Source organism: Dipodomys merriami, unplaced genomic scaffold (genome assembly GCF_024711535.1).
Source record: "Dipodomys merriami isolate MVZ:Mamm:240054 unplaced genomic scaffold, mDipMer1.0.p SCAF_2, whole genome shotgun sequence".
NCBI classification, from domain to species: Eukaryota; Metazoa; Chordata; class Mammalia; order Rodentia; family Heteromyidae; genus Dipodomys; species Dipodomys merriami.
In genome coordinates this window covers 38,873,577-38,900,106 of record NW_027203381.1, presented here as the reverse complement: position 1 = coordinate 38,900,106, position 26,530 = coordinate 38,873,577, and the positions used below count along the sequence as shown (strand labels likewise).

General features: G+C 42.2%; 1 protein-coding gene across 3 annotated transcripts in view; it reads left to right on the top strand.

Annotated features, from left to right (window-relative positions):
- Lama3 (laminin subunit alpha 3) overlaps positions 1-26,530 on the top strand; it is a 221,658-nt gene that overhangs the window by 133,978 nt on the left and 61,150 nt on the right. For 2 of the 3 annotated variants that reach the window (XM_070029434.1, XM_070029433.1), the window contains 6 exons: positions 3,389-3,550; positions 7,180-7,278; positions 10,070-10,153; positions 14,379-14,609; positions 18,540-18,653; positions 24,473-24,582. In XM_070029434.1, the coding sequence (XP_069885535.1) occupies positions 3,389-3,550; positions 7,180-7,278; positions 10,070-10,153; positions 14,379-14,609; positions 18,540-18,653; positions 24,473-24,582 (800 nt within the window). Of the gene's footprint in view, positions 1-3,388; positions 3,551-7,179; positions 7,279-10,069; positions 10,154-14,378; positions 14,610-15,944; positions 16,128-18,539; positions 18,654-24,472; positions 24,583-26,530 lie in introns of those variants that run through there. The other variant, XM_070029435.1, reaches the window with a different exon arrangement.

Sequence of the window (26,530 nt, the reverse complement as noted above, 5' to 3'; positions counted from 1 at the left end):
CTTTGGCTTTTTCTTCAGTGCTTCTAAATAAAAAAAAAAGGAATTGACATGACACATTGTGGAACATTTTGCTTACTGTTTAGCTAAAATGGTCCTCATTACCCTGGCTTTTCCTTGCCCTGTAGCATTTTCTTCAAAGATGTCCTCATGATTGTTTCCAGTATGAGATTTCTGATCAAATGTCATATGCTCAGAGGCCTCCCCTTACCACTCCCTATTTTTTAAAAGCCCACATTGTCACTCTCTATGTCCTTGTTCCCATTTTCTTCGCAGCATTTAACATCTTTAATTTAGAGAAGTAGAATGTGGATCCTTAATAAAGCATAATCCAAAGCAAGGGACAGATGTGGGGACATAAAAAAGACCTAGCTAATCTGGGTCTTGAATGAGTAGAGCTTGTCATGTTAATCAGCTTTCCATTGCTGCTACAAAATACCTGAGATAATCAACTTTAAAAAAAGTTTATTTTGACTCTTGGTTTTGGAGGTTTCGGTGCATAGTTAGTTGGTTTCGTTACTTGGACTTGTGGTGGGGCAGGTGAGGCAGTTCACCATGGCAGGGTGCATGACAGAGCAAATCTGCTTTACTCAAGGCAACCTAGCATCAAAAGAAAGGGAGAGAAAGGGTTAGGGATCCCCAAATATCCTCTCTTCAAGAGCATGCCCCTAATACCTAACTTCTCACTAGATCCCAACTCTTATAGATTCTAATACTTCTCAATGGTGCCATGTTAGGGAGCTGAGCCTTTCACCTGTAATCCTTTGGGAGATACTTAAAATTGAAATTACAGCAGTTGTTTTCTCCCTTAAAAGAAAACTTTGTTTCTAAGTGCCAATTGCTCATGCCTGTGATTCTAGCTACTCATAAGCTGAGATACGAGAATCATAGTTCAAAGCCAGCCTAGGCAGGAAAGTCTGTGAGTCTCTTACTTTCAAGTAAACACCCCAAATCTGGACTTGAGTTGTGATTTGAGTACAGAATGCTAGCCTTGAGCAAAAATAAAAAAGCTCAAGGACAGTGTCCAGGGCCTGAATTCAAGCTCCAGTACTGGCATACAACAATAACAACAATAGCAAAAAGGATAGAAAATAAGAAAAAGAAAGCCTTTTTTCCATATTCACAATACTCCTGACACTACATGTGTAGGACTCTTCTCATACCAAGAAATTCTCTAATTTCTCTCTAAGTACCAACTGTGTGTCTTACAATTCGGTATAGTTCTCATTCTATCCATCTTGAGATAGCTTCAGAGCCCACATGTGAAGGGCTCACTCACAAAACTGTCCCCACTGCAAATGCTAATTGGAAATCCTAGGCCTCTTGTTTTCTGACCACCTTATCTCCAAATTCACAATCCCTCCTTAGGTTTGACAATTTGCTCTAAAGTCTTACAACTCAGGGAAGCCCTTCACACTACTAGTGATTTTATTATAAAGGTTATGATAATATACACAGATAAACAGGTGCAGGCGCAGAGTGAGATCCAATAAAAGCCCAAAGCAAAGTAACTTGTGTCACTGGGGAATCAAAAGAATGCTCTTGTATGCTGTCAGCCCCCAAGAGCACCTCAAATCATCATTTGGAGTTTGAGTGGAGGTTCCACTATCAAGGTATGATTGGTTAAATAATTAGATAATTAGCTATTGGTAATGAACAGACTCCCCAGCTATTATCTCTTCCTCAGAGGTTGGGGATGGGGATGAAAGTCCCAACCCTTCAAACATACCTTGGTCTTTTGGGCCTCCAGCTACCACCCTCTCCATGCTATCTAGAGGCCCAGTTGCCAGTCATCTCATGAGCATATGAAATGACAGGAGACTTTCTGGTCTTAAGAGCTTTAATATCAAGACCAAATTAGAACAGAAGAAACTTCTTTCTGCTTCCTCATTTAGAAAGTTGCAAGAGGTTTAGGAGCTCCGTGTGGGGAGCCAGGAGCTGAGACCAAATAGATAACCTTCCATGCCCACACATTATACACCATTCCTTTCTCTCTTCTTGTGGTTTTACTTTCCTTCTCACCATTTTATCATGTTTTCTCTTTGGCTACTTTAAAAAGTAATTCCATAAAAGTAAAACTTTTTGTTGGCATCATTATTCCACGAACCAGAAGTCTCAGGTTCACTTTCCTTATGTAATGTCTTATATCCAAAGAGTGATTATGTCACATAAAAGGGAGTGTACATAAACTGGCACTCAGAAAAAAATAAAGCTAGATGCTGGTGGCTCACACCTATAATCCTAGTTATATGGAGACTGAGATCTGAGGATAATACGTCAAAGCCAGCCCAGGCAGGAAAGTTTATGAAGCTATTATTTCCAATTAACCATCAGAAAACTGGAAGTGGAGCTGTGGGGTCAAAGTGGTAGAGTGCTAGCCTTGTGTAGAAAAGGGACAGCTCCCAGGCCCTGAGTTCAAGCCCCATCACTGACAAAAAATAAATAAACAGAAAAAAGAAAAACTGTGTAAATCTACTCTAAAGTGGACTCCTGCTCTTCAGGGAAATAGAAACTTATTTCTAACCTACTTTCCTTATTGATTCTTTTGTCTTCCCTCCGAATGGAATTGACTTCCTTTGTGAACAGGGAGCATTTCTTTATTCTAATTTGATGTCTTGTTTTTTTTTTTTTTAGAGAAAAATAATGGTCATAGACTTGGTTTCCACAACACAAATTCTCTACATGACATTTTTGCAGCTCAAAGCAACAAATTGTTATGTTTCATGGTTTCTATGCATGGGTATTCACAGCTCTATTTATCATTCATATACTCCTTTAAAATTATTATTCTTATTTTATGCCAGAACTGGGGCTTAAAGTCTGGGCCTGGGCCCTGGGACAGAGCTCTTCTTACTCAAGGCTAGTGCTTTATCACTTGAGCCACAGCTCCACTTCTGGCATTTGGGGTTAACTAGAAATAGAGTCTCACGGGCTTTTCCTGCCTGGGCCAGCTTGGAACCACAATCCTCAGACCTCAGGCTCCAGAGTAAGTAGGATAACAGACATGGGCCACTAGCAGCACTTGGCTATTTTATTTTGAATATTCATTGACACAGTTACTAAGTATCAAGATCCAGGATGCATGCTGGGATACAAAGATAAATCTCATGCTCTCTGAGAACTCCTGGTCACTACAGATCAGATGGGAAAAGTGGTGGAGGAGGGGTCTGAAATGCATCCAGGGAGGGCAGGTTCAAGGGGAGACACATGGAGCTGAGGGTATGGCTCTGCACTTGGTGGGATCAAGGTGCCATGTTCCATCTCCAGCAGCAGAGAGAAAAAGAGAATGAGAGAGACAGACAGAGACTGACTTTGAAGTGAGGTGGCCACCCCAGGGCTTTCTCTATGATCCATAATGCAGCTGTCACCCACATTTCCATTTCTGTTGCAGTTCATGGACATGATGGGCTGGCACCTGGAGGTGGCAGATGGAGTCCATGTCCCTGTCTCCTTCAACCCAGGCAGCAACAGTGTGGTCGCAGATCTGCAGGAGCTGCCACCCACCTTCCACAGTGCGTCCTGGGTGGCTCCTCCATCTTACCTGGGGGACAAGGTAAGAGCAGCCTGCTGTTCTGTGGGGCCTCCTGCACCACTGCAGGAGCCTCATTTGCTGGAGGTCTGTAAGGATGTTCAGGTTACTAAGATTCAAGGAATGGGCTTAGCCAGTGATAAAGAGAGATACCCAGTGAAGCGTCAAGGAAACACTCCGGGTCCCCACATGTAGGACCTCCCCCACCCCACAGAAGAGGACATGCACACAATATTTTTCTCCATTTTTACTTCCCATTAAGGCATTTTCTTCTAGGAAATATGTAGCCGTTTACGTAATATCTGTTGCAAACAGGTAGGCTTTTCAATGCTACTGCTGAGAATTCTTCGTTTTAAAGCAGAAGGGAAGTTTCTTGTCAGGAAAACAAAAGCTGAGATGTGGCTTCCGGGCTCGTTTGCAGCAGCACTAGAGTGGGTGGCATTTCTTTCAGCTTTCATAAATGGGGTCGCACCAGTTCCGTTGCACACCTCCCCCGGGAACTCGGAAATGACTCACTGTATAAATGGTCATGTTAGAGCCTGGCCAACTCTGCCCATCTTCTAGGGACAGAAACGCAGGCCCCATGTGAAAACACAGAATGGCATATGCTTCAAGTTTGGCAGGGGTGGAAGTTTTGAGAAATGGTAGCTTTCACAGGTCCCAGCTCAGGTGATACCTTAATGTTCCATTCAGAATGACAAAATATGAGGGCCTTGTTAGCCTGATGTCTGTAATCCAAAGAACTTTTTTTTTTCTTTTGATAGTATTGGGGTTTGAATCCAGGGCTTTATGCATGCTAGGCATGCACTCTATCTCTTAAGCCAGACTCCTGGGCCTTTTTTGTCTTGTTTATTATTTTCAGATGGGTTATTTATTATTATATTACTTGCTTTTTGCCTAGAGATGGCCCTGGACTTTGATCCTCCTACTAATGCTGTTGCTGGGGTTGAAGATGTGCATCATCATGCCTGATCCCTTGCTTTGACATGGGTGTGGGGAATGTTCCTCCCTCGCTTAATCCTCCCCTTCACCTCTCTAATGATTAGCCCACTATGCTAGTTATATGTTATTATGTAACAAGCAAATTATTTATTGCTTATGCAGCATGAGCCAATAATAATTATGTTGTGTGGCTTCTATAGATAAAGTATCCCAAGAGGTGATTTCTGTAGAATCTCTTCTGAGGTTACAGTCAAAATGTCAGCCAGGGCATGTCTTCTGAGGCACAGGATTCCCCCTGAGTTTACTCACAGGGCTGCTGGCTGGTTTGTTCCTGGATTGCTCCAGCTGGAGGCTTCAGCTCTCATTACAGGAGAGCTTACACAGGTTACCCCGGGGGTTATCACGTCATGGTAGCTGGCTTCCCCAAGGCAGCTTTGAGACAGATGACAGACAGATAATAATTAAAAGAACTCAAGACTGAAGCCACAATCTTTTTATAACCTAATTTTGGGAATGACATGTTCTCACTTCTGCTTTAGTCCATGCACTAAGAATGAATCACTTAGTCCAGCCTACACCAAGGAGAAGGGCAGTCAGCTGCACTTCCCAGAGAGAGGAGTATCAAAGAATTAGTAGGTGTATATTTTGAAAACTTGGTTAGTCCAGCAGAAAGATAATACTTAACTCAATTAGCACAGCAGAAAGATAATACTTAACTCAATTAGCAGACTTGGGTATGACCTGGTCAGCGTACAGAGTGTAGGAGGGGGAGCTTCTATGGTCTACAGACCAGAGAAGCAGCTTCTCCTCTCCTCCAGGTGGTTTAGTGCATTTTGTTCTAAGTTGACCAGAGGTGAGGCTGCCTCTGAGTCCCTTCTATCAGTCCTGCCATCTGTGGGTTTCCAACTTAAGGGTGGATAGGATCAGAAGCAGGGTGAAGTTAGCTGTCAGAAAGCTACAACCATTCACAGCCAGGTCACCACTGCAGTGATCTTGCTGCTTACCTAGCACTGAAAGACAGTCTACACTCTTGACTGGTTAGTCATGACTTTTGTAGAATTCAGAATAGTTTTGCTGGGTGTGGTCTCCATCTACGCAGAAAGTGGAGGATCACAGTTCAAGGCTAGTTGGTGCAACAAGTTAATGAGACCCTATCTTAAAAACAAGTCAGACAAAGGAGGAGGCAACAATGCTTGATGAGAAATGTACAACTCATTACCTTGCCCATGTAATTGTAACCCCTCTGTACAGTATTTTCCCAATAAAAAAAATGTAAATTAAAAAAAAAACCAAAAACAAGTCAGGTGTGGTAGTGTTTGCTCTATAATCTCAACCACATGGAAGGCAGAGATAAGAGGATTATGCTCTATAAAACTGAACCAGGTAAAAATATAAACACCTTCTTTGAAAGGTAACTAAAACTGAAAGGGCTGAGGGCATGGCTCAAGCGGGAAAGTACCGGACAAGCTCATATAAGGCCCTAAGTTTAAACTCAAGTACTGCCAAGAAAGAAAAAAAAGAATTCAGAATAACTTAGGAAATAGTAACTATTTACTTTCAGAAGACTTTTTTTTTGAAATTTTATTTATAGAAAGCAATTTTGTAACTAATATTACCCAATTCTCTTAGCTTAATAAGAAACCAATGGCCCAACTTCCTTAGGATTACTGTGGATTAAAAAAATATTTTGATTTAGTAGTTACCTAGACAAACAATATGAGATCATCTTTGTGTTGGTATGATTATTATTTTCCTTTTTAATAAAATTATATTTCTTTTTTTATTTTTTATTGTGAAAATACTGTACAGAGGGGTTACAATTACATGGGCAAGATAATGAGTACATTTCTTATCAAGCATTGTAGCCTCTTCCTTTGTTTCCCCTTCCCAACCCTTCCCATCCCTTCCCATCCTCCCCCGCCGCCCCCCACCCAATTCTCCCCACCCCCCCACCAAAGTTGTAAAGTTCGTTTTCAACATAACGAAGTGTACTTCTCATTGTTGCAATGGGTCCACCTGTATTCCTATTTAAAAGACTTGTTTTTCCCCTTCCCCTCCACAAATTATAACGACATCAAATACAGTGAAAGCAGGGGTTATACTGTGGGGAAGGGACATACAAAGCAACAAAGAAATTATCTTATAAATGCATTAGAAACAATCGCATGAAAAGAAAAAAAAACGTTTGAATGCATACCTTAGGGTTCATTTCCCTAACATCACCTTATCTGACGTTTTCTGCTTGACTCAGACATATACTAGATATTGCAAATAAGTTCTGCCTGTAAGTCTCAATCATGTTCATGCCAAACATTGTAACTAATATGAAATGGTATAAGGCAGAAGGTTAAAATATCATCTATAAACCTTCTGTCTAGAAATGTCCTTGTCTACATGTTTCTATCTGTGTGTCTGTCTCCCTCTTTCTTTCTCTGTCCCTTGGGCTATCCTAGGGTTTAAATTCAGAAACTCTCACTTGTTATGACAGTGCTCTACCACTTGTAGCCCATCTCTAGCTCTGTTTGTTTGTTTGTTGTTTTTTGCTAGTTATTTTTGAAAGAGAGTCTCTTGAATGTTTCTTCCTGGGCTGGCTTCAAAGCTCAATCTTGCTCTCAGCTTCCTGAGTAGATAGAATTATAGGCAGGAGCCATGGAACGTTGGCCCAGACTCTGTTAATCCTGGTACTAATGATACTCTTTATTCAATTCCAGGTTTCCTCCTATGGTGGTTACCTCACCTACCAAGTCAAGTCCTTTGGCTTACCAGGTGACATGGTTCTTCTGGGACAGCAGCCAGATGTGCAGCTCACTGTAAGTTATCACAACTGGACCCTAGTGACAAGAAGCAGCAGTTTCAGGTGGTGCTGAATTAAAATTGAACATATCTTAACAGGTGGCCTACAAAACATTTAGATGAAGTTGTTTCCAGGCTCTTAAAGATACTAGAAGCTTCCATTCTAGTTTAGAATTTCTGCTCAGGATCTTGCATCTCTGACCAAATGGATCCTGTCTTTCCATGCAGAAGGCCACTGCTGAGCTTTGTAATGACAGATGACCCTTGCCCTCCAAAAGCAGAAAGTGGGGGGATTGGGACTGGATGTGGTGCCTCTAATTCCAGCTACTCAGGTAGTAGAGGTAGGAGGATAATGGTCTGGGACTAGCTTGGATAAAAAGCCTAAGGCCTTACCTGAAAAACAAACTAAAAGCAAGAAAAGCCTGGAAGTATAAACGATGGGATCAGCCATGGTGACCAACAGCAGATAAGTGGATAAAGAAAAACATATATTATACATATATGTATAATATGTATATAACAGCCATAAAGAAAAATTAAGTGTAATGTGCAAGGAAATGGATACAATTAGAGGTCACCATCATGTTGAGCAAGACCAGCAAAGTCCAAAGAAAAAGTATCCTATGTTTCATTCATATGTGGAATCTAGACCTAAAGGGCATACGTGTTCATGGACATGTTCATGTGCATATATATCTAAAATTATTATTAATATGGTCAAACATAGAACATGACTCAAACTGAGGAGCTACTCAGGAGGAGGAGAGGGAGAAGGGAAAAAGGAAAAAGGGTTCCGAACTTTTTAATACCTTGCAAGAGCAAAAGGTATTAAATAGAGAAATTCAGTGCAAGATGCTGGTCTGTAGGGGGTGGGAGGTGAGGAAAGAGACATAGAAGGTCTGTGAGTGGGGACTAAGGGGGAGGGGATTGTCCTGTTGGGGAGAAGATGAAAGAAGTCAAATACTCTCAAAATAGATTATTTGTAGCTATGAAAATGGAATGAGACAGAATTTTGGGGGAGGGGGCTAGGAGTGTAATAGAAGGGGTGAGATGGATTAGAAAATAGTGTAAGAATGTGTGGAGATACAACAATCAACAATCAACCTCCCTTGTATAATTAATATAATCTTTAGAAGGGGGTGGCAGATTGAGGAATGGCTCAAGTATATTTGCCAAGCAAGTGCAAGGATCTGAGTTCAATCCCCCCTGCCCCGCTAAAAGTATGTGTATGGGGGAGATTGGGGAAACATGCATTTGGCTTCAGGGCTGCACTGGAGTAGGGTGAATGAAGTTGGGAAGAGGCCCTCAGAAGACTCCAGGAGATTGGTCACCAAAGAAACCAAAGTTCCTGCCCCTCAGTGGCAGGAAGTAAGACAAGCTAAGCACTGAGGCAGGAGCAGGGCAGGAAGCTGACCACCCAGTCTGGTACATTGAATCAGTAAGAACAAGCCCAGAAGGGTCGGGAGAAGGGTGCTTAGAGCTCTGCTCAGAATCTCACTTGATAGAAGGCTTGTGTCTTGAGAAGTAATATCCACACATTGCGTGCCTGCCTTCCCCTCCAGAGGGGCAGCTGTGACAATTCCCTGAGGTGGATGATGCCATATCATATCCTTCTTTGAATCCCCTACAATGTAGGACACACAGGTTGGGGTCCCTCACTCGGAAAGGATTCCATTTCTAGTCTGTTTGCTGGGATGAATGCAATGTAGTTCCATCTTCCTGAGATGATTGCTATGCCTTTCTCTGAAGACAAGGGCCCAGCTGGTCCCTCCTCCTCATGCCTCCACCCACACCCACCACTTGATAGATGTTTGTGTTCAGGCACTGTTTTGTTCATACTGGCGTGCACGTCTATTGCTTTAAAGGCACTCTGGCAGAGCATGTTGAAAAGAAAGCAGAAAGATTTTAGAGTTATAGCCCTAAGGAAAACACAACAAAAAGACCATCATGGTGGTGTTTATTTCAATTTCTTATTTTTGCAGGCTATAGACATACTCATTTCTTTTAATTGCTGAGGAGTTTATTACACACACTATTGAAATTCTCTGAGAGGTAATAACCAAGAATTCTCTTTAATTTTGCCATCAAACATGGAAAGTAATTTAGGCTCATGAAACATTTACTCTGCTGCTTTGTTCTAAAGTGCTGTAATTAAGAGCCTGTGGGGCATGTTTCTTAGATTAAGGTTTTAAATGATTTGTGATTGTGGATAACGCTCTGCTTTGTGAAACCTCCCTTCTCATGAATGGAACACCTCTCCGAGTTTGGAGCTACTACAGAGAATCTGAGCTGTCATGTGTGCTGGGGTAGGGTTGCTGATGAGGGCATAGGCTATCTGAGTCTGCCCTTCAGGCAAGGAGGGGTGGAGGCTGAGAGGGAGCAAGACTGGATTCCTCAGGGTGCAGGAGAGAGAGAGCTCGTCCCTCCCTCCCCATGCCAGCTCTGCAGTTCAGTAGCCATGCAAGCTTCTCACTGGACTCTTTCAGAACCCTCTGCCCTCTTGGGTAACCTCTCCACCAAAGTCTACCTTCTCCCAGTCACCATCTGGTTCTCTAGGCACTCAGGAAATAGCACTTGCTGTTTGTCAAGACGATATTCTTGATTTCCTGTCTGTAAAAATGCATAGTGTTAGCTATTGTTGCTCTGTTTCTGTCATGAATCCTTTCCCTAGCCAGTCAGTGCTGAATTACATTGTAGAGTCAAGCACTTCATACAATGGAGCTTCATAGATGTTTGCTCCTAGATCAATTTTGAATCTCAAAGCGCTCCTACATAGGTACTAATATATCTATGTCTTTCTTTAAACAGAGTGGGTTCATGTCCCTTGTCCATAAGGGGCCCAGTGAGCCACGGCCAGACCGCCTGCACCATGGGCGAGTGCAGGTTGTTGAGGTAAGGGAAGAGGATTAAAAATGGTTCCTGAGGAACCTTTGGGTTCTGTGTTTTAATTACTTCAAATTATCATGACTTTTTACCTTATATTAAGACTTTTAACATAAAAATTACCCTTGTGTGCATACAGGTAGATAGATGATAGATTAAATGATAGAAAAAGATGATAGATGGGATCAATTGGATGGATGATAAACGGAGGTAGATGAAAGATAGGTTGATAGATAGATAGATGATGGATAGGTCATAGAGAAAATTATACAGAGCGTGAAATGTCTGATGCTCACACAGCCTTGTTTGTACCACCTTTATGACACTTTAGCACAGTCTCTCCCATTTTGTAGTTAATTACCCTAGTCTTCTCAATCCTGCAAGCTTGGGAACTGCCACATAGCTCCCTGTCATTCTCAAGTCTCTCTGAGTGCTGGGACCTTGGCAGTGCCCCAAAAATGCTTTGCATGGATGGGCAGAAAGGTCATGAAAGTATCTTACATCAAAAGATGTAGGGCTGGGAATGTGGCCTAGTGGTAGAGTGCTTGCCCAGCATGCATGAAGCCCTGGGTTCCATTCCTCAGTACCACATACACAGAAAAAGCTGGAAATGGCGCTGTGGCTCAAGTGGTAGAGTGCTAGCCTTGAGCAAAAGCTCAGCGACAGTGCCCAGGCCCTGAGTTCAAGCCCCAGGACTGGCAAAAACAAACAAAAAAAAACAAAAGCTGTAGCAGTCACACAGAGAGGGGATTAGAGAAAGGGAAGGAAAATATGTGATGTAATTGCTGAAAACTTCCCACATGTAATCAAAGTCATTAATGTAAGTCATTTTCTAAAATCTCAGTAAACTCTAGGATAAAGACTAGAGATCTATACACCATAGTGAAGAAAGAAACATACTTTCAAAGAATTAAGTATCTAAATTGTCCTTCAGAAATGCTCACCACTCAGGAAATTGAGGCCAGAGAATCCTAAGTCCAAGGTCAGCCTGAGCTACACAGTTAGTTTGAGACCAGTCTGAGATGTATAGCCAGTTTCTACCTCAAAAAAGATAAGACATTATACTCCATTTGTGTATGTATGTGTATATATGTGTGTCTATAATCTATCCTCTATATGTGTGTGCACACTCATGTAGACGTATGCATATGCACACACAAAGATACATAAAAAAGAAAATGCTTTGCTAGCATCTTATTTCACAAGAAATGTGAGATGAACTCTCTTAGCCTGAAATGAATATATAGTAGATAGTAACTTAAATCTGGATGAAGAAATTGGGGATTGATAAAGGTAACCTTATAGATAAGTAGATAAGATAGGATATCTCTTGCTTTTAATTTCCCTCCTATGAAATTTTAAACGCAACTGTTCTAGTAATAATTGGTGGATTCACAATGAATAAAGATATCATTTGTATGACCAAAATAGCAAGGAGCAGGAGCGGGAATGAAAGTAACAGAGACAAAGGATAGTGTGGTATTGAATTGAGATGGTATTTATTTATATAGAAGTCCAGCATGGGCAATCCATAGAGAGAATAGCAATTAGTGGGAGTCGGGGGCTAGGGTGAGAATGGGTAGACTACAAAACTATGACTGGCACAAGGGCTCTTTTAGGTGATGAAAATAGTTTAAATTACATTATGGTGATGGTTACATGCTACTGTTCATTTACAAAAAATACACACTTAAATGAGGCAGTATTACTATATGTAAATTATACCTACAGTTGTTAAAATGCCAATTAAAATTATACAAGGATTATTCTATTTTATTGGTTCTGGAGTTTGAACTCAGAACCTTGTGCTTCCTAGGCATGTGCTCTACTACTTGAGCTTTTTTGCTTTTTCAGACTAGGTCTAACACTCTTTTCCTGCACTAGCATAGTTGGGATGATAAGCATGTGGCATCATATCCTGCTTGTTTGTTGAGCTGGGATCTCTCTAACTTTTTGCCTTAGCTGGCTTCAAACCACAATCTCACTGAGTAATTGAGATTATAAGCCTGAACCACTGTGCCTACCCATAAGTATTTTTAGGTGAATAAGAATAGCTACCATGGTATGGTGTTGTATTGGATATTCTATGTACATTATATTGTTTAATTCATTTCAATCCTCATGATAGGCTTGAGAGATTAGGCTATGACTATTTAAAAGAATGGGTTTAAAGGAGACAGCAGAATACAAAGGTTAAAGTACAGGGTTTTACATAAAAAGCTACTCGGCATCATCAGTCATTTACAGATATCAAATCATACCCATGAGAATGGTTACTATGAAACAAGAAAAATGACAACAAGTGTTGGCAACAGTATGAAGAAATCAGGACGCTTTTATACTGTAGGAATACAAAATGGTGTACCTGCTATGGAAAATAGTGTGGGGATTCTTAAAAGACATTACATACCCATGATCACATGATCCAGCAATCCTACTTCTGTGTATGTAGCTAAAACACTTAAAAACAGAATCTTGAAGAGATACCGGCACACCCATGTTCACTGCAGCATGTTCACAGTGGCCAAGAGGTGGAAGCAATTGAGCTGTTCACTAACAGATGAGAAGATAAAGGAAAATGTGTGACATACTTACAGTGGAACATTAGTCAGCCATTTAAAAGAAGGAATTCCTGACAGGTGCTGCACATGAGTGAATTTTGAGTAGTCAAGCTCCTAGGAAGTAGAATGTGGCTGCTAGGAGAATGGGCGAGTTGTTTACTGGGTCTGTGTAGAGTTTCTTTTTATATGAGATGAATAAGCTCTGAGATCTGTTGTAGAACATTATGCTTATAGTTCACATTACTGTACTGCATCGTTAAAAAGGGATTATGTGGTAAAATCCCTGCTGTGTTTTACTGCAATTAAAAGGTGCCACAATAATGTGCATATGATAATGAATGCTGCATAGGCCCTCCTTTCCTGTGTCTTTACCAGTCACGTTATAGTTGCCCCTACAAAAGTGCATCTTAAGTATAATTTTATATGACTTAATGTTTTGTTCCTGGATTTCTTTCTCCCCTTCTCTAGGCCTCTCCTTTCCTGGTCTACCCCATCTGCCATAACTGTGAATGATCTAGGAGAGACTTACCCATCTCACTTTAGTTGATATTTATTTATTTATATTATTGTGAAAATACCGTACAGAGGGGTTACAATTACATGGGCAAGGTAATGAGTACATTTCTTTTTTTTTTTGGGGGGGGGGTCCAGTCGTGGGGCCTGAACTCTGGGCCTGGGCGTTGTCCCTCAGCTCTTCAGCTCAAGGCTAGCGCTCTACCGCTTGAGCCACAGCACCACTTCCAGCTTTTTTTCTTTTTTTGCTTATGTGGTGCTGAGGAATTGAACCCAGGGCCTCAGGCATGCAAGGCAAGCGCTCTACCACTGAGCCACCTTCCCAGCCCATGAGTACATTTCTTATCAAGCATTGGTGCCTCCTCCTTTGTTTCCCCTTCCCATCACTTCCCATCTCCCCCCACACTCCCTCCCCTGCCCGGTGCCAAAGTTGTAAAGTTCATTTTAGATATAATGTCTTGTACATCTCATTGTTGCAATGAGTCCACCTGTATCCCTATTTAATCAATTTGTTTTTTCCCTTCCCTCCACAAATTATACCAACATCAAATACAGTGAAAACAGGGGTTATACCATGAGGGAGGGATATACAAGGCAACAAAAAAAATCTTATAAATATGTTAGACACAATAGCAAGTAAGAAAAACCATTTGAGGGGCTGGGAAGGTGGCTCAGTGGTAGAGCGCTTGCCTTGCATGCATGAGGCCCTGGGTTTGATTCCTCAGCACCACATAAGCAAAAAAGAAAAAAGCCGGAAGTGGTGCTGTGACTCAAGTGGTAGAGTGCTAGCCTTGAGCTGAAGAGCTGAGGAACAGCGCCCAGGCCCAGAGTTCAGGCCCCACGACTAGACCCCCCAAAAAACAAAAACAAAAACAAAAAAACCATTTGAATCCTTAACCTGGGGTTCATTTCACTTAACATCAACTTGTCTGACCATTTCTGCTTATCTCAGACATATACTAGTTATTACAAATAAGGGAAACCATGGGACCTATGTTTCTTTGGGCCTGGCTTACTTCACTTAATATAATTTTTTCCAAGTTGATATTTTTTAATGCATCTTCAAGTTCCTCTCTCTGATTCTTCCTGGGGACTACTCACTGAGCGCCCTGGAAGGGGAGCTAGCCTGAGGAACCCCATTTTTCCATTTACCCATGCAGGGAAACTTCAGACACGCTGGCAGCCTCACCCCGGTGTCCAGGGCAGAGCTGATGGGAGTGCTGTCCAGACTGGAGGGGCTGCGCATCCGTGGCCTTTACTTCACCGAGACCCAGCGGCTCACCCTGGGCAAGGTGGGGCTGGAGGAGGCCTCCGACACAGGAAGTGGACGCAGAGCACATCTTGTGGAGCTGTGTGCCTGCCCCCCTGACTATACGGGTGATTCATGTCAGGTAGGAAGTTTTCCCCGTCATCCCTGGCATTTCCCTGGGGGCAACATCTGTGGCTGGCTTTTCTGGCTACCATCCAGAACTACAGGGTGGCTTGAGGCACTCTGTTCATCACCTGGGTTTCTGCTGGACTAGAGCTTATGTCTTACCTAGACTACCCAGGGGCCATGGAAATCAGAAGTGGGAAGGAAGTTCCTGCTCAGCATCTCAGTATGTATACCCACTTGCCCATGAGTGAACCCAGGGTACTGATGCCTGTCTCCAATTCCTCTAATCCAGGGCCTCCCTCCATCATCCTCCAGCCCCCATGGAACTGAGTGGGAGTCTGTAGGGGGAACAATGTTCCAGTTTTCTAGCTCTCAGCAAATTCTGAGCTTGTGTAAGGCCCAGTTGGCTTGAGTGATTAAAATGTACCCTACAATGAAACTTAGTATACATCTCAAGCTGTGAAGTTATTCTCTTCAGTGCTGAGGAGAGAAAAGCACAGTTAGTAAAATTAGTAGGAAATAGCAAACATCATCAATCTGTGTATTCCATTTACCAAAAATGTGCAAACTGGCAAAACTTTGAGCTTCCTTTCCATACTCCCTAAAAGCACAACGCCTAAAGGTGATTCTTCTACTTTTTAATCCAGAAAATATCACTCCTTGCCATGGTTTTCATTTATTTAGTTGTTTGTTTGTTCTTGTGCTGGTACTGGGCTTGAACTCAGGGCCTAGCCACTGGCACTTGCTCAAGGTTGGTGCTCTACCGCTTGAGCCATAGCTTCACTTCCAGCTTTTGGTGGTTAATTGGAGCTAAGAGTTTCATGGACTCTCCTGCCTGGGCTGGCTTTCAATTGTGTTCCTCAGTTCTCAGCCTCCTGAATTAGCAAGGATTGCAGGTATGAGCTACCATTGCCTGCCATGGCTTTCTTGAGACTCTTCAGACATTTATCTCATGAGGCTCCCTGTATTCAGCTGCCTTCATTGCTTTTCCAGCCTGATGAAAATGGGTAGCCCAAGGAGAAGAAAGGAGCCTGGACCGCCTCATGCTCAGGGTGTGTTGTGCAGTGACTCAGCCTATGATTTATGGCTGCTCTAATTGTCTAGAGCTGTCTGCGGGGCAAAGTAGGGAGAAGGCAACGTCTGCACCACCTCACAGGAATTACAGAGCGGTGCGCTTACCTGCGGGACTGTTATGTGTGCTCTGGCACAGGCTGACTCATGTGTGAAGTTTAAAGGTGGGGCCCCCTGCCGCAGACAGCCTCCCTTTCCTGAGTCAGGCAGGCCTGGGCACTGAGCAGGAAGGGCAGGTATAAGAGGAAGAGACAGGTTTTTTGTGCAGCCAGCAGGAAGCCCCGGGACCAGGATGCCCCCAGCAGTGAAGTGGTCAGCCTGGAGCACAGGTTGGCTATGGATTTGGGGGACAGTCCTGGGACAGTGTCTGGGATACAATTCAGAGCAGCAAAGGGTAGAGTTTCTTCAGCCTCCAGGTCAAAATCATCTACAAGCAAGTTATGTGGAACTTAGACCCAGCCAGGTAATATCCCTCTGAGATTTTTTTGGTCTGGAATGGGGAAGGGGGTTGTTTCTCAGGTCTGTGACATTTTAAGTGAGGATGATTAAGGAGTGAATGGGTGGGCTAGGGGAGAGGCTTTGATGGCTTCCTTTTCATGATGACTGGCAGTGTTTATTACAGTACCTGACAGATTGCTCCCTGTGCTATTAACCACAAGCCCCATAAACAGGAGCCCACCTGGAAAGGCGAGACAGTTTAAGAGCTTGACGGCTTGTGGGATCTTGATACACTGAAACTTTGTGCCCTTTAGGGAATGACTCAAACGTGAGGACAAAAGAATTCACTACCTATAGGTTTCCAAACTCGGCTTGGAAGAAAATTCTTTCACCAAGTAAAACACTAGAGATGATCAAATCAATGCCTAAGAAAAGCCGTCAAAGTTTGCTTATCTAACAGGCATGGGTTGATTTGCCATGCACGAAACAATTCATAAGTTCTGTTCTTTCTTTAAACTTCCCAGATGTCACATGAGTATTTACAGTAAAAGAGATCCCACAGCTGCTGTAATAGCCTTGCAAATGGAGTAGTTTTAAACTATAAACTATATTACCCGGAAAATGACTTTTGATAAACGATCACTTTCTAGAACTTTGAAATTTGTTACCAAATCAATCTATTGAAGTAATACATTTAGATACCTTCATTTTCATCTAGAATAAGTCTTCAGCCTGAATATTTGAATCTTGTGTAAAATGTGTTTACTTGCCTTATAGAGGTAAAAAAGAGCCTCAATGACAGATGCGCTGAAAGTCACAGTATTTTTCCTGCTTCTAATTAAAAAGCAAATCAAGATGGATGATTTGATCAGTTTAGATTCTCTTTTTCCAACCCATGTTTAATTAAAGCTTTTACTCAAGCATATTGCTATAAACTAACCATATCTATTTGTTTATTTGAGGAGTCTGTTACCACATATAATTCTTTTATAAGCAGGTAATGTGATATATGGTGATAACAAAATAACCCTAAGGTTATTATCATTTAATAGTGCAGCCTACTTGCTGTAGATAATGATCACACGTCATTGGCTGAATTTATTTTTATTCCAATGTATCCAACAGCTGTGTTATCGGCAAAAGAACATTCCTTTCAGGCTTTGATTCTCCTTTAGACAAGCCTATTCGTATAGCATGGAGAGTAAGCTCATTTTATTCAATCTGTTCTTTTGCCTAAACATGGATTGGGAATCATGCCTTATAGTTAGTTATATAGGATCTGCAGTCATGGGTAATTTTGGAATAAGTTTTGGAAGGGACTAAGGTTCCATCCTGGGAAGCATATGACCTTCCCCTCTCAGGGACTTCTTCCTGTCCCCTTTATGGCCGTCGATGGGAGTGGATGGACTATTTCATTCCCATTTTAATTGATTTACTCATAGACTTATAGTGAATTGTATAAAAGACTTGTATCTGAGAATATTACTTTTTCCTAATATTACTTTTTCAACACACTTGGGACAATGTCTGATTTTAATCTATGCACTGGTTTGCCCCATCAAAGAACTTGTCTATAATCCTCTTTAAACTCTGAAGCCTAAATAATTTTAATGAGTACCATAATAATCATTTGTGATCTATTGGAGGCTTTCTAAATAGAAACCTTTAAAAAGATGAGTACATGAAATGAAGACAATAGTTCTTTTTATCCAAAAAAGTTGAACTTGAGGTGGTTTGCTTAACTGCTCTCTCCACTAAGGACTAGGGTCCTGATCCTCTTTATTCCCAGTGTGTGTGTGTGTGTGTGTGTGTGTGTGTGTGTGTGTGTGTGTGTGTGTGTGTGTGTGTGTGTGTGTGTGTGTGTGTGTGTGTGTGTGTGTGTGTGTGTGTGTGTGTGTGTGTGTGTGTGTGTGTCTGTGTGTGTGTGTCTGTGTGTGTGTGTCTGTGTGTCTGTGTGTCTGTGTGTCTGTGTGTCTGTGTGTCTGTGTGTCTGTGTGTGTCTGTGTGTGTGTGTACATGCTCGTTCTAGAGCTTGAACTCAGGGGCTTGCTCCACTTCTGGCTTTTGGGTGATTAATTGGAGATAAGAATACCTTGATTCTCAGATCTCAGCCTCCTGAGTAGCTAGGATTATAGGCATGAGCCACCGGGGCCCAACTTTATTCTCATCCTTTTACATCCTGGCCTGCCCTTAAAACAAGTGTTGTGAAGAGGGAGGGCCCCATTCCCATCCTTGCCCTACCCTTTCTGTGTTCCTTCCCACCCTGGCATTAGAAACAGCACCATAGACAACAAAACAAGAGGACCTGGCTAGTGGTTGTTGACATGAGAAATCTACAAACCATACCCTCACTGCTTCCTGCCCAGAATGATCCCAGGCTTGGGAAAGTAATTATTCTCTTTCTTAGAATTGATGAAATTTTTTGTTTGACAAATAGGGATGCAGCCCTGGATACTATCGGGAAAACAACGGCTTGTATGCTGGACGGTGTGTTCCCTGCAATTGCAATGGACATTCAAATCGCTGCCAGGATGGCTCTGGAATATGCATTGTGAGTAAATCAAGTCTGATGTTACCAACAGTCTGTTTCTCCTTTTCCCTCTTTTATGCCCTGAGATGCCAATATCACATTTCCTATGAAACCCTAAATTAGAGCTGCTATGACCATGCAGAGACCCCAGCATCATTGGATCCTGCCTTTCATATTTTATTTTTTCCATTGTCTTACTGTGCCACACCAGAAGAGAACACATGTGTGGACATTTGCATGAAACCTTAGCCTCAACATCTCTGCCTCATTAAGTGATATGAATTTAGCCTTGACATCTCTGCCTCATTAAATAGTATACTCATTGGTAGATCTAGGGGCATAACTCTTGTCAGTAGGTAAAAAATCAGAGTTGATACTCTGGGCCCCAAATTTGGTGGGGTGGCAAGAGGTCACAGCAGAGGACTTATTGCTATCATATTAGCAGTAACTCAAGAAAGCCACCAGGAGCTAGGTGCAGTAGCTCACATCTACCACCCCACCTACTTAGGAAGCTGAGATTAGGACTGTGGGGCAAAAAGGGTGGTGAGATCTGAATCTCAAAAGAAAAAGTTGTGTGTGTTGGTTCACATCTGTCATCCCAGCTCTAACAGGAAGCACAAATGGGATTGTGGTCCTGGCTAGCCCAGGCCCAAAAACCTCAAAATTAGCCAGAACCCCAGGGGAAGCTTCAATTGGTAGAGTACCTTCCTTTTAGGCATGTGGCCCTGAATTTAAAACCTCAGTAAAACTACTACCCCCACCTAACCCCCACCACCCCCCCAAAAAAATATGAGGCACCAGGAGAGAAAGAGTTGCTGAGAAAGGCTTTGGCTCATAGTGTCAATCACAAACTGTCTGCCATTTCTATGATTAAGTGGGGTTGTGGAAAGGGGTGGGGGAGGGGACTCCTCCAGACCCCCTCTGCTTCTCAGGGCATCCTCAGAATTAATGTGCCTTGTAAGGGGTTTTCAGCAGGTTTTAGAGGAGCCTTGGGTGGTTATCGTTTACCCACTGGCAAATGGATTATTCCAAACAATTATACAATTATTTTATACAATTATGCAAAAAATCCATTTCCTAGCAACTATTTCTTTTGCATCCTGAAGCAGAGTCTTTACAACAAACAAACAAACAAATATTCTGCTCCCCTCTTTCCTTTGATTGGAGTTCTCCCTGGGAGCCGGGGCCTCTGCAGTCTGGGGAGAAAGAGAGCTGCCCTTCCAGGAATCCAGGGCCCCTGTCCTGTGGTGCCCTCTTGAAAATGCACTCCACTGACAGGCACTTCCTTTGCATTGTGTGGGACAAATTCTTGAGTTCCTAGACTATACTGAGCCAGCTGGGCATGTTCTGGGATCTGCTTTCTCTGCAAGACAGGGCAGGCCAGCACAAGAAAGCGTTGTAAAGGGTCGCTGATAGAACATTTTGTTGGATTATACAAATTTAAAAAGAATAAAAGACCTCAGCAATACTTGATTTCCAGTTCCTAAGTATTCCGGTATGACACCATGTTTGATCCTGTATTCTGTGTGGAACACAGGTGGGTGCTTTAAAAATAAATATTTATCTCATCACTGGGCCATTCCTTGATGTCAAATCCACCTTGTAACACCTGCCAAGGAATGAAAGGAGGTTTTTTCTCTAGCATCCAGTCATCCATAAAAAAGGCTGGTCTATGAGTCTCAATTCCAGTTTTCTTTTCATCATTCATAGTTGTTTCTTGTTCCCTTCCTTTCTAGCTCTGTGTTTACCTGCCTCAAATGACCACATGGCCCATAGGAACAGAGCATTTGCAATTGTGACAAGCTACTGGGCTAAGCGCTAGAGTTAAAAAAACATCAGACTTGATCCTTATTGCTCAGACACTGCACACACACACACACACACACACACACACACACACACACACACACACACACACACACACACACACACACACACACACACACACACACACACACACACACACACACACACACAGCCCATGTCTACACTCAATAAACTACTCAGTGATGAGTCTGAGTGCTGATTCAGCTCTGCAATCGGCCTATTCCATGGAAGCCAAGGTGCAAGTCTCATTTTCAAAGAACAGTGACAAGGAAACCACAGTTCTTTGCATATCACATAGGCTTTCAGGACACTCTTGCTGCAAATTGACCTCCACCTCTAACAGTCTAAAATACATTTCTAAAATTGGTAGCTTCACACACCTACAAATCTCTATGAATAAACTCTGAGGTTTGGGCCAGGTGTGGTGGTGCTTGCTTGTAATCTCAGCACTTAGCAAGAAGGATCATGAGTTGGAGGCCAGGCTGAGCTATATAGTAAGACCCCCATCTCAAAAACAAAAACGAGCAACAGTCTTTCAGGCTTGCTGACCTCCTTGCTGGTGTAGCGCTGTGTGTGTAGCTATGTGGGCAGGATTGGCAGCCGATGTATAAAGCCAGTGCCACTGGGCAGCCCCGTGTTATCTCTGCCTCGGCTGCTTCTCCTGGCCCCACTCTTTTCCTCTATTTTCTCCTCTCTTCCGCATTGCTATTCTTTCTACCATCTGTCACCCATTCTACAGCATTTCCCTCTGTTCCCAGGCCTCTTCTCAATGTTCTTTCTTCAATCCCTTTCTTTTCATTCCCTGCTTCTTATCCATTGTCTCCCTGCCCAAAAACAATTTCTCAGATTCACAGCTGATACTCCCTGGATAGAAGCTAGTGTGGTCTCAGGGCTTCCCTGCAGCTGTCTCCCCTTACACTTCAGAGACTCCTCCCAAGCTCTTCCCTGGGTCTGCAGAACACACAGCATCCCCTGCTTTTGCTCTCCTGGTTCACCTCTGTCAGCATATTTTCTGCCTTATATTGACTGTGTCTATTTACAGGGTTAATTATGGCTCTTGAGTCAAAACACCAACCCATCTTTGCATCCCTGTACTTAACAGAAATGGGTATGTAGCAGATGTCTTGTGGATGTCTGGTGTCCAGTAGGAGAGCACATTCTGTAGGACTGAATGTGGGCCTCAGCAGCTTTGCCTTATTCATGCATTCACAGTGATGCACAAGGAAACTGACAGCTTCCAGGGAAACTGTTCTCAGCTGACAGCAAAGTGCTCCAGGCATTCTTATGAGCATTTATTAAGGAATACTGGTCTGAGCCCTTCCATGGGCCTCTCCCATCATATCTGGAGAGGACCAGTTGTCAGAGTAATGTTCCTTGGATATAGATTCCCCAGGTATGATTCCTGTTTCTTTAACGTTTTTAGTCACAGAGCTCAGTAAGCACTGGGTTAAATGACATCTATCTAAACATATTCTTTAAATCTGCCATTTGCTTTATAAAGAAAGAAAACTAAGGTGGGAAGCTAAATTATTAGTTTAAAAAGTGGATGTCTTTTTTATTTTTTTATTTTGCCAGTCCTGGGCCTTGAACTCAGAGCCTGGGTACTGTCCCTGAGCTTCTTTTGCTCAAGGCTAGCCCTCTACCACTTGAGCCATAACACCACTCTGGCTTTCTCTTTATATGGTACTGAGGAATCAAACCCAGGGCTTCATGCGTGCTAGGCAAACACTCTACCACTAAGCCACATTCCTAGCCAAGAAAGTGGATATCTTATAAGTGAATCAGGGCAGCTAAGAGAAGGGAAGGTGAAGAAAGCCACTAGCGCCCTCACCTGACAGGACAGGTCTACACTGCAGTGAGATACGGGGATGGAAGTAAGGAAGAGAGGGAGGGAGGGCGGGCAGAAGGAAGGATTGTACACAGGGCAAGCCCTTAGTGATCGCCAGATAGAAACCTGTGAATAGTACCTGACTCAAGACTCTCTTCCTTCTCTAAAATATTTATTCATTTCTGTGTTTACATTCATTACAGTTCTGTATGTAGAAAAATAATGGAAAGATACCTTAACATCATAATGCTTTGCCTATTTTTAACATCTTAAACTTTTAATTGACCTGTACTCTGTAATCAAGATTTAATGTGATATTTTGATACATGTATTCAATGTATAGTCCAAATCAGGGTAATTAGGATACCCAATGCCTCAAACATATATCATTTCCGGTGTTGGAAACATTCAAAATGTTTTTTGGAAATAGACAAATTATTTATTTATTTATTTTTGTCGGTTGTGGGGCTTGAACTCTGGGCCTGGGCACTGTCCCTCAGCTCTTCAGCTCAAGTCTAGCGTTCTACCACTTGAGGCATAGCACTAGTTCCAGCTTTTTCTGTTTATGTGGTGCTGAGGAATTGAACCCAGGGCCTCATTCATGCAAGGCAAGCACTCTACCACTGAGCCACCTTCCCAGCCCAAAAAATTATTTTTAAGTAGAATTCCCCTGCAGTATAGAAAATGCTATAATTTATTTCTCCCATCTAACCATGCTCTCTGTAATTCTCAGTTACTTAAAGATTCAAGAAGGATTAATTTATTTAACCTGAAGAAACAAGTCACATGCTCTTGTGATACACATATATTTTGTATTTTCCTCCCAGTCTTGCCTTAGGTATTATTTAAAAATACACACCCATTAAAATTTTTGACTTGTTACTGCTTTATACCATGGTAAAATATATAATCAAAATTTCCAGGTCGTTTTCATTTACAGAAAACATCTCCAAGTAGTGTTCATAGCAAGGGAAATTAGGGATGTTGCTCATTCAAATCCTTTTCCCCTCTGGTTCTCGGGCTTGAACACAGGACCTGGGCACAGTCCCTGACTTTATTTCCTCAAGGCTAGTGCTCTTCCACTTGAACCACAGCTCCATTTTCAGCTTTTTGCTGGTTAATTGGAGGTAAGAGTCTCTTAGAGTTTCCTGCTTAGGCTGGCTTTAACCCTAATCCACAGATTTCAGCCTTCTGATGAGTAGTTAGGATTACAGATATGAGCCACCAGTGCCCAGCATCATTCAGATCTTTATTGTAAGGTAAAACCAAGAAAAGTTTTATATTAAATGAGGATTCCCCCGCAACTGACCAGCAACAACAAGATTCCCCACAAAATAAAACCAACCCAACCATTTGGCTTTGTAAATAGCCTGTTTGGTTGCTAAGTTGTATCATCAAAACATTTTACTGAAGACTGACTTCTGTTAGACTTTCACATGAAGATCATTGGGTTTGTGTAAATAAAATGCTTAGAAACAATTTCTTGCTCCTTTGGGACTTAAGTTGAGTGCTCTCTTCAAATCCTATACAATTTTATGCTGTTTTCACAAAATTCCATTTGTCTAAATTTTATTGCCCTCCAATTCATCGTGTTAAGTGAATTATGAAATAAAATGAAGTTAATCTTCTGAGAAGCAATTGTAAAGAGAAGAGGAAAGAAAAATTTATGTTTCCCAAGGGCCTAGTACATTTTGCTTTTGTAAATCTTCATAGCAGCTTTGAAAAGTCACATTATTCTGATGGTGCATTTTAAGAAAATTACATTTGTGTGTAGTTATACATCAGTAAAATTGACACAAAACATAATAAAGCTCAGAGAAAAAGAAACTTGCCCAGGAGGCCACACATACTGAAATATTACCATGGCCTATGAACCCAGCTGATCTTTCTTTATTCTGTCATGGCTTAGAATATGTATGGGGCCAACAGACACTAGATAGGAAAAGTATGTGGTTGGCAAACCTGATATCACAGAACAGAGTTAGAGCACTGAAGTTATAATTGTGTAAGCTTATGGTCTATGGATTCAGTAGATTAGTAGTAGAGCACTCTTGTATGTTCAAGGTCCTGGGTTTAATCTCTACCTTACCCCCAGCTCTGAATAATAATTGCATCTGTTTATAACAACCTCAGTAGTAATATGCATAATAGGATAATACTCACTGTCCTGTTCATCTCTTCCAAGAACTGCCAGCACAACACTGCGGGAGAGCACTGTGAGCACTGCAAGGAGGGTCACTATGGGAATGCTGTCCACGGACCCTGCAGGGTCTGTCCATGTCCTCACACCAACAGGTACTATAGAAATGTGAAAACAACCTACCGACAGAGGAAGTCATTGAGTGTGGTTACTGGAAACTGGGGAGTAGGTGAGGAGATAGGAGGGAAAGGGGACGTGATTGCTAAAGAGTCACGAGCTTTCTTTGGAGGGATGATGGAAATGTCCTAAATGTGTGTTGAAGGCTGTACAGTTCTGAGCTATACAAAGCCACTCTGTACTTGGTGTACTTTGCATGGGTAGATTGTGTGATATGTCACATATCTTTCAATAGAGCTGTTGTTTTAAGAAATGTGCAAATAGAACATGCAAGGGGATAAAAAACCAGAAACAACAGTCTTTCCAAGTGTATTCTTCTGGCCTTTTCCCCTCTTCCTTTCTTTTGCTGTTCACTCAGTGGTTTATTGATTTATTTTTGAGCCATTATGGGGCCAGCCCTCACACTGGGGAAAACTTACAGTGAAGAATGCTGGTAAGGTCTTTGATCTCCTGAGGCTTTACTGGAGTGGCTTAGGGAAGGAAAGGAGAGAGGGTACATATACACAAATAAGTAGGAACTTGAGTAACAGATAAAGATGAACATTCTGAAATAGGGCAGGTGAGTATATGGCTAGGTTAGAGTATGTAGCTGGGTTAGGGGGTGGCCAAGGAGAACTGGAGTAGTGAAGCAGGGATCTATAAGGAGTGCAGGAAGCCAGGGCAATATCATAACCATGAAGTCTCAGAAGGGAAAGGCTCAGTAAAGATGAGTTCCTAGACAGGCAGGCGGGGCTGGAGTGTAGTGGGAGGGAACACTTACCCAATTAGGCCCATTTAGTCTGACACACACAGTAAGACAGTCTTTGAAATGGCAAGCTTGGCAAAAGAGAAAAGGTTGATTCACTCGGCAGCCAAGCATGGATACAAGAGAGCCAGTCTCTAATTCTCCATCCTGAGAGTACAATTTAGGGATATTTATGGGGTAAAGAAGGGCAATGTAAGGTTGGGGGGATGGTGGTAGAAGATGAGGGAGAGTGGTCTGCATGTGTGTATTTCATCTTCGTAGCTTTTCATACGACGTATGTTCGGACACTCACTCACAGCATTGTCATGATCTGAGGGCAGTTTTTCTGCCCCTGGATGTCTAAGAAATCACCCCACAGATACTGTGGTTTCAGCAAAGTGGCCTTCAAGGCCCTGATAAGTCACCTAGGCAACCATTGCCATTAAGAGCTGTGTGTCAGAGCTGTTACATACAGCAAAACTCATGGGAGACTAATAACATGTATTGTTCAGTGACGTCAAAATTAGTGACTTTTAAAAGTGAATTAAAAGCAAATAACTAAAAACAAGTGAAACCAAAAGGCTTATTTAGGGTTTATTTCATTTTGTTGTTTTGTCTAGTTTATCCTATCGAGCCTTGCAGGCAATGGTCAAGCTTCTGGGTTTTGTCCTTTTTTTGTATTCTTTCCATGCTAATCTACATTCTCTTGGGCTTGACACTTTGTCATAATCTTGCTTATTATGATATATTCACCATGGGATCCAAGAGAAAAATTTTTAAAAAATCAGATAACCAAAAAAACAACTGTGAGTTCAGAAATCAAGATACCTTTCTATAGTACTCAGGCTTAGAAATTGCAAATGCAATTTCCTATCAGCCCACTATCAAACTGGCCAGGTCTTAACATCTCCCGAAGTCACATGCACCAGTGTTTTTTGGAGTTTTTATTTGTCTGTAGATCTGCATTTGTAATTTTCACCCTGCTTCACTATCTGTAATTTTGATACTCATTCAACCTGCCCAGTCCTGCAGCTTTATTTGCACAGGGATCTATCACGTCCCACCTGTCTGGACTTGCTTGAACAGAAGCTGGTAGAAGTAGATGGCAGAAAAATTTCCACCAGGGTACTCAGAAGTATTTCATTTTTTTGTTACAAGGCATATCGATAGCATCAGGGCCAGCACCTAGTTTTCATGAAGCT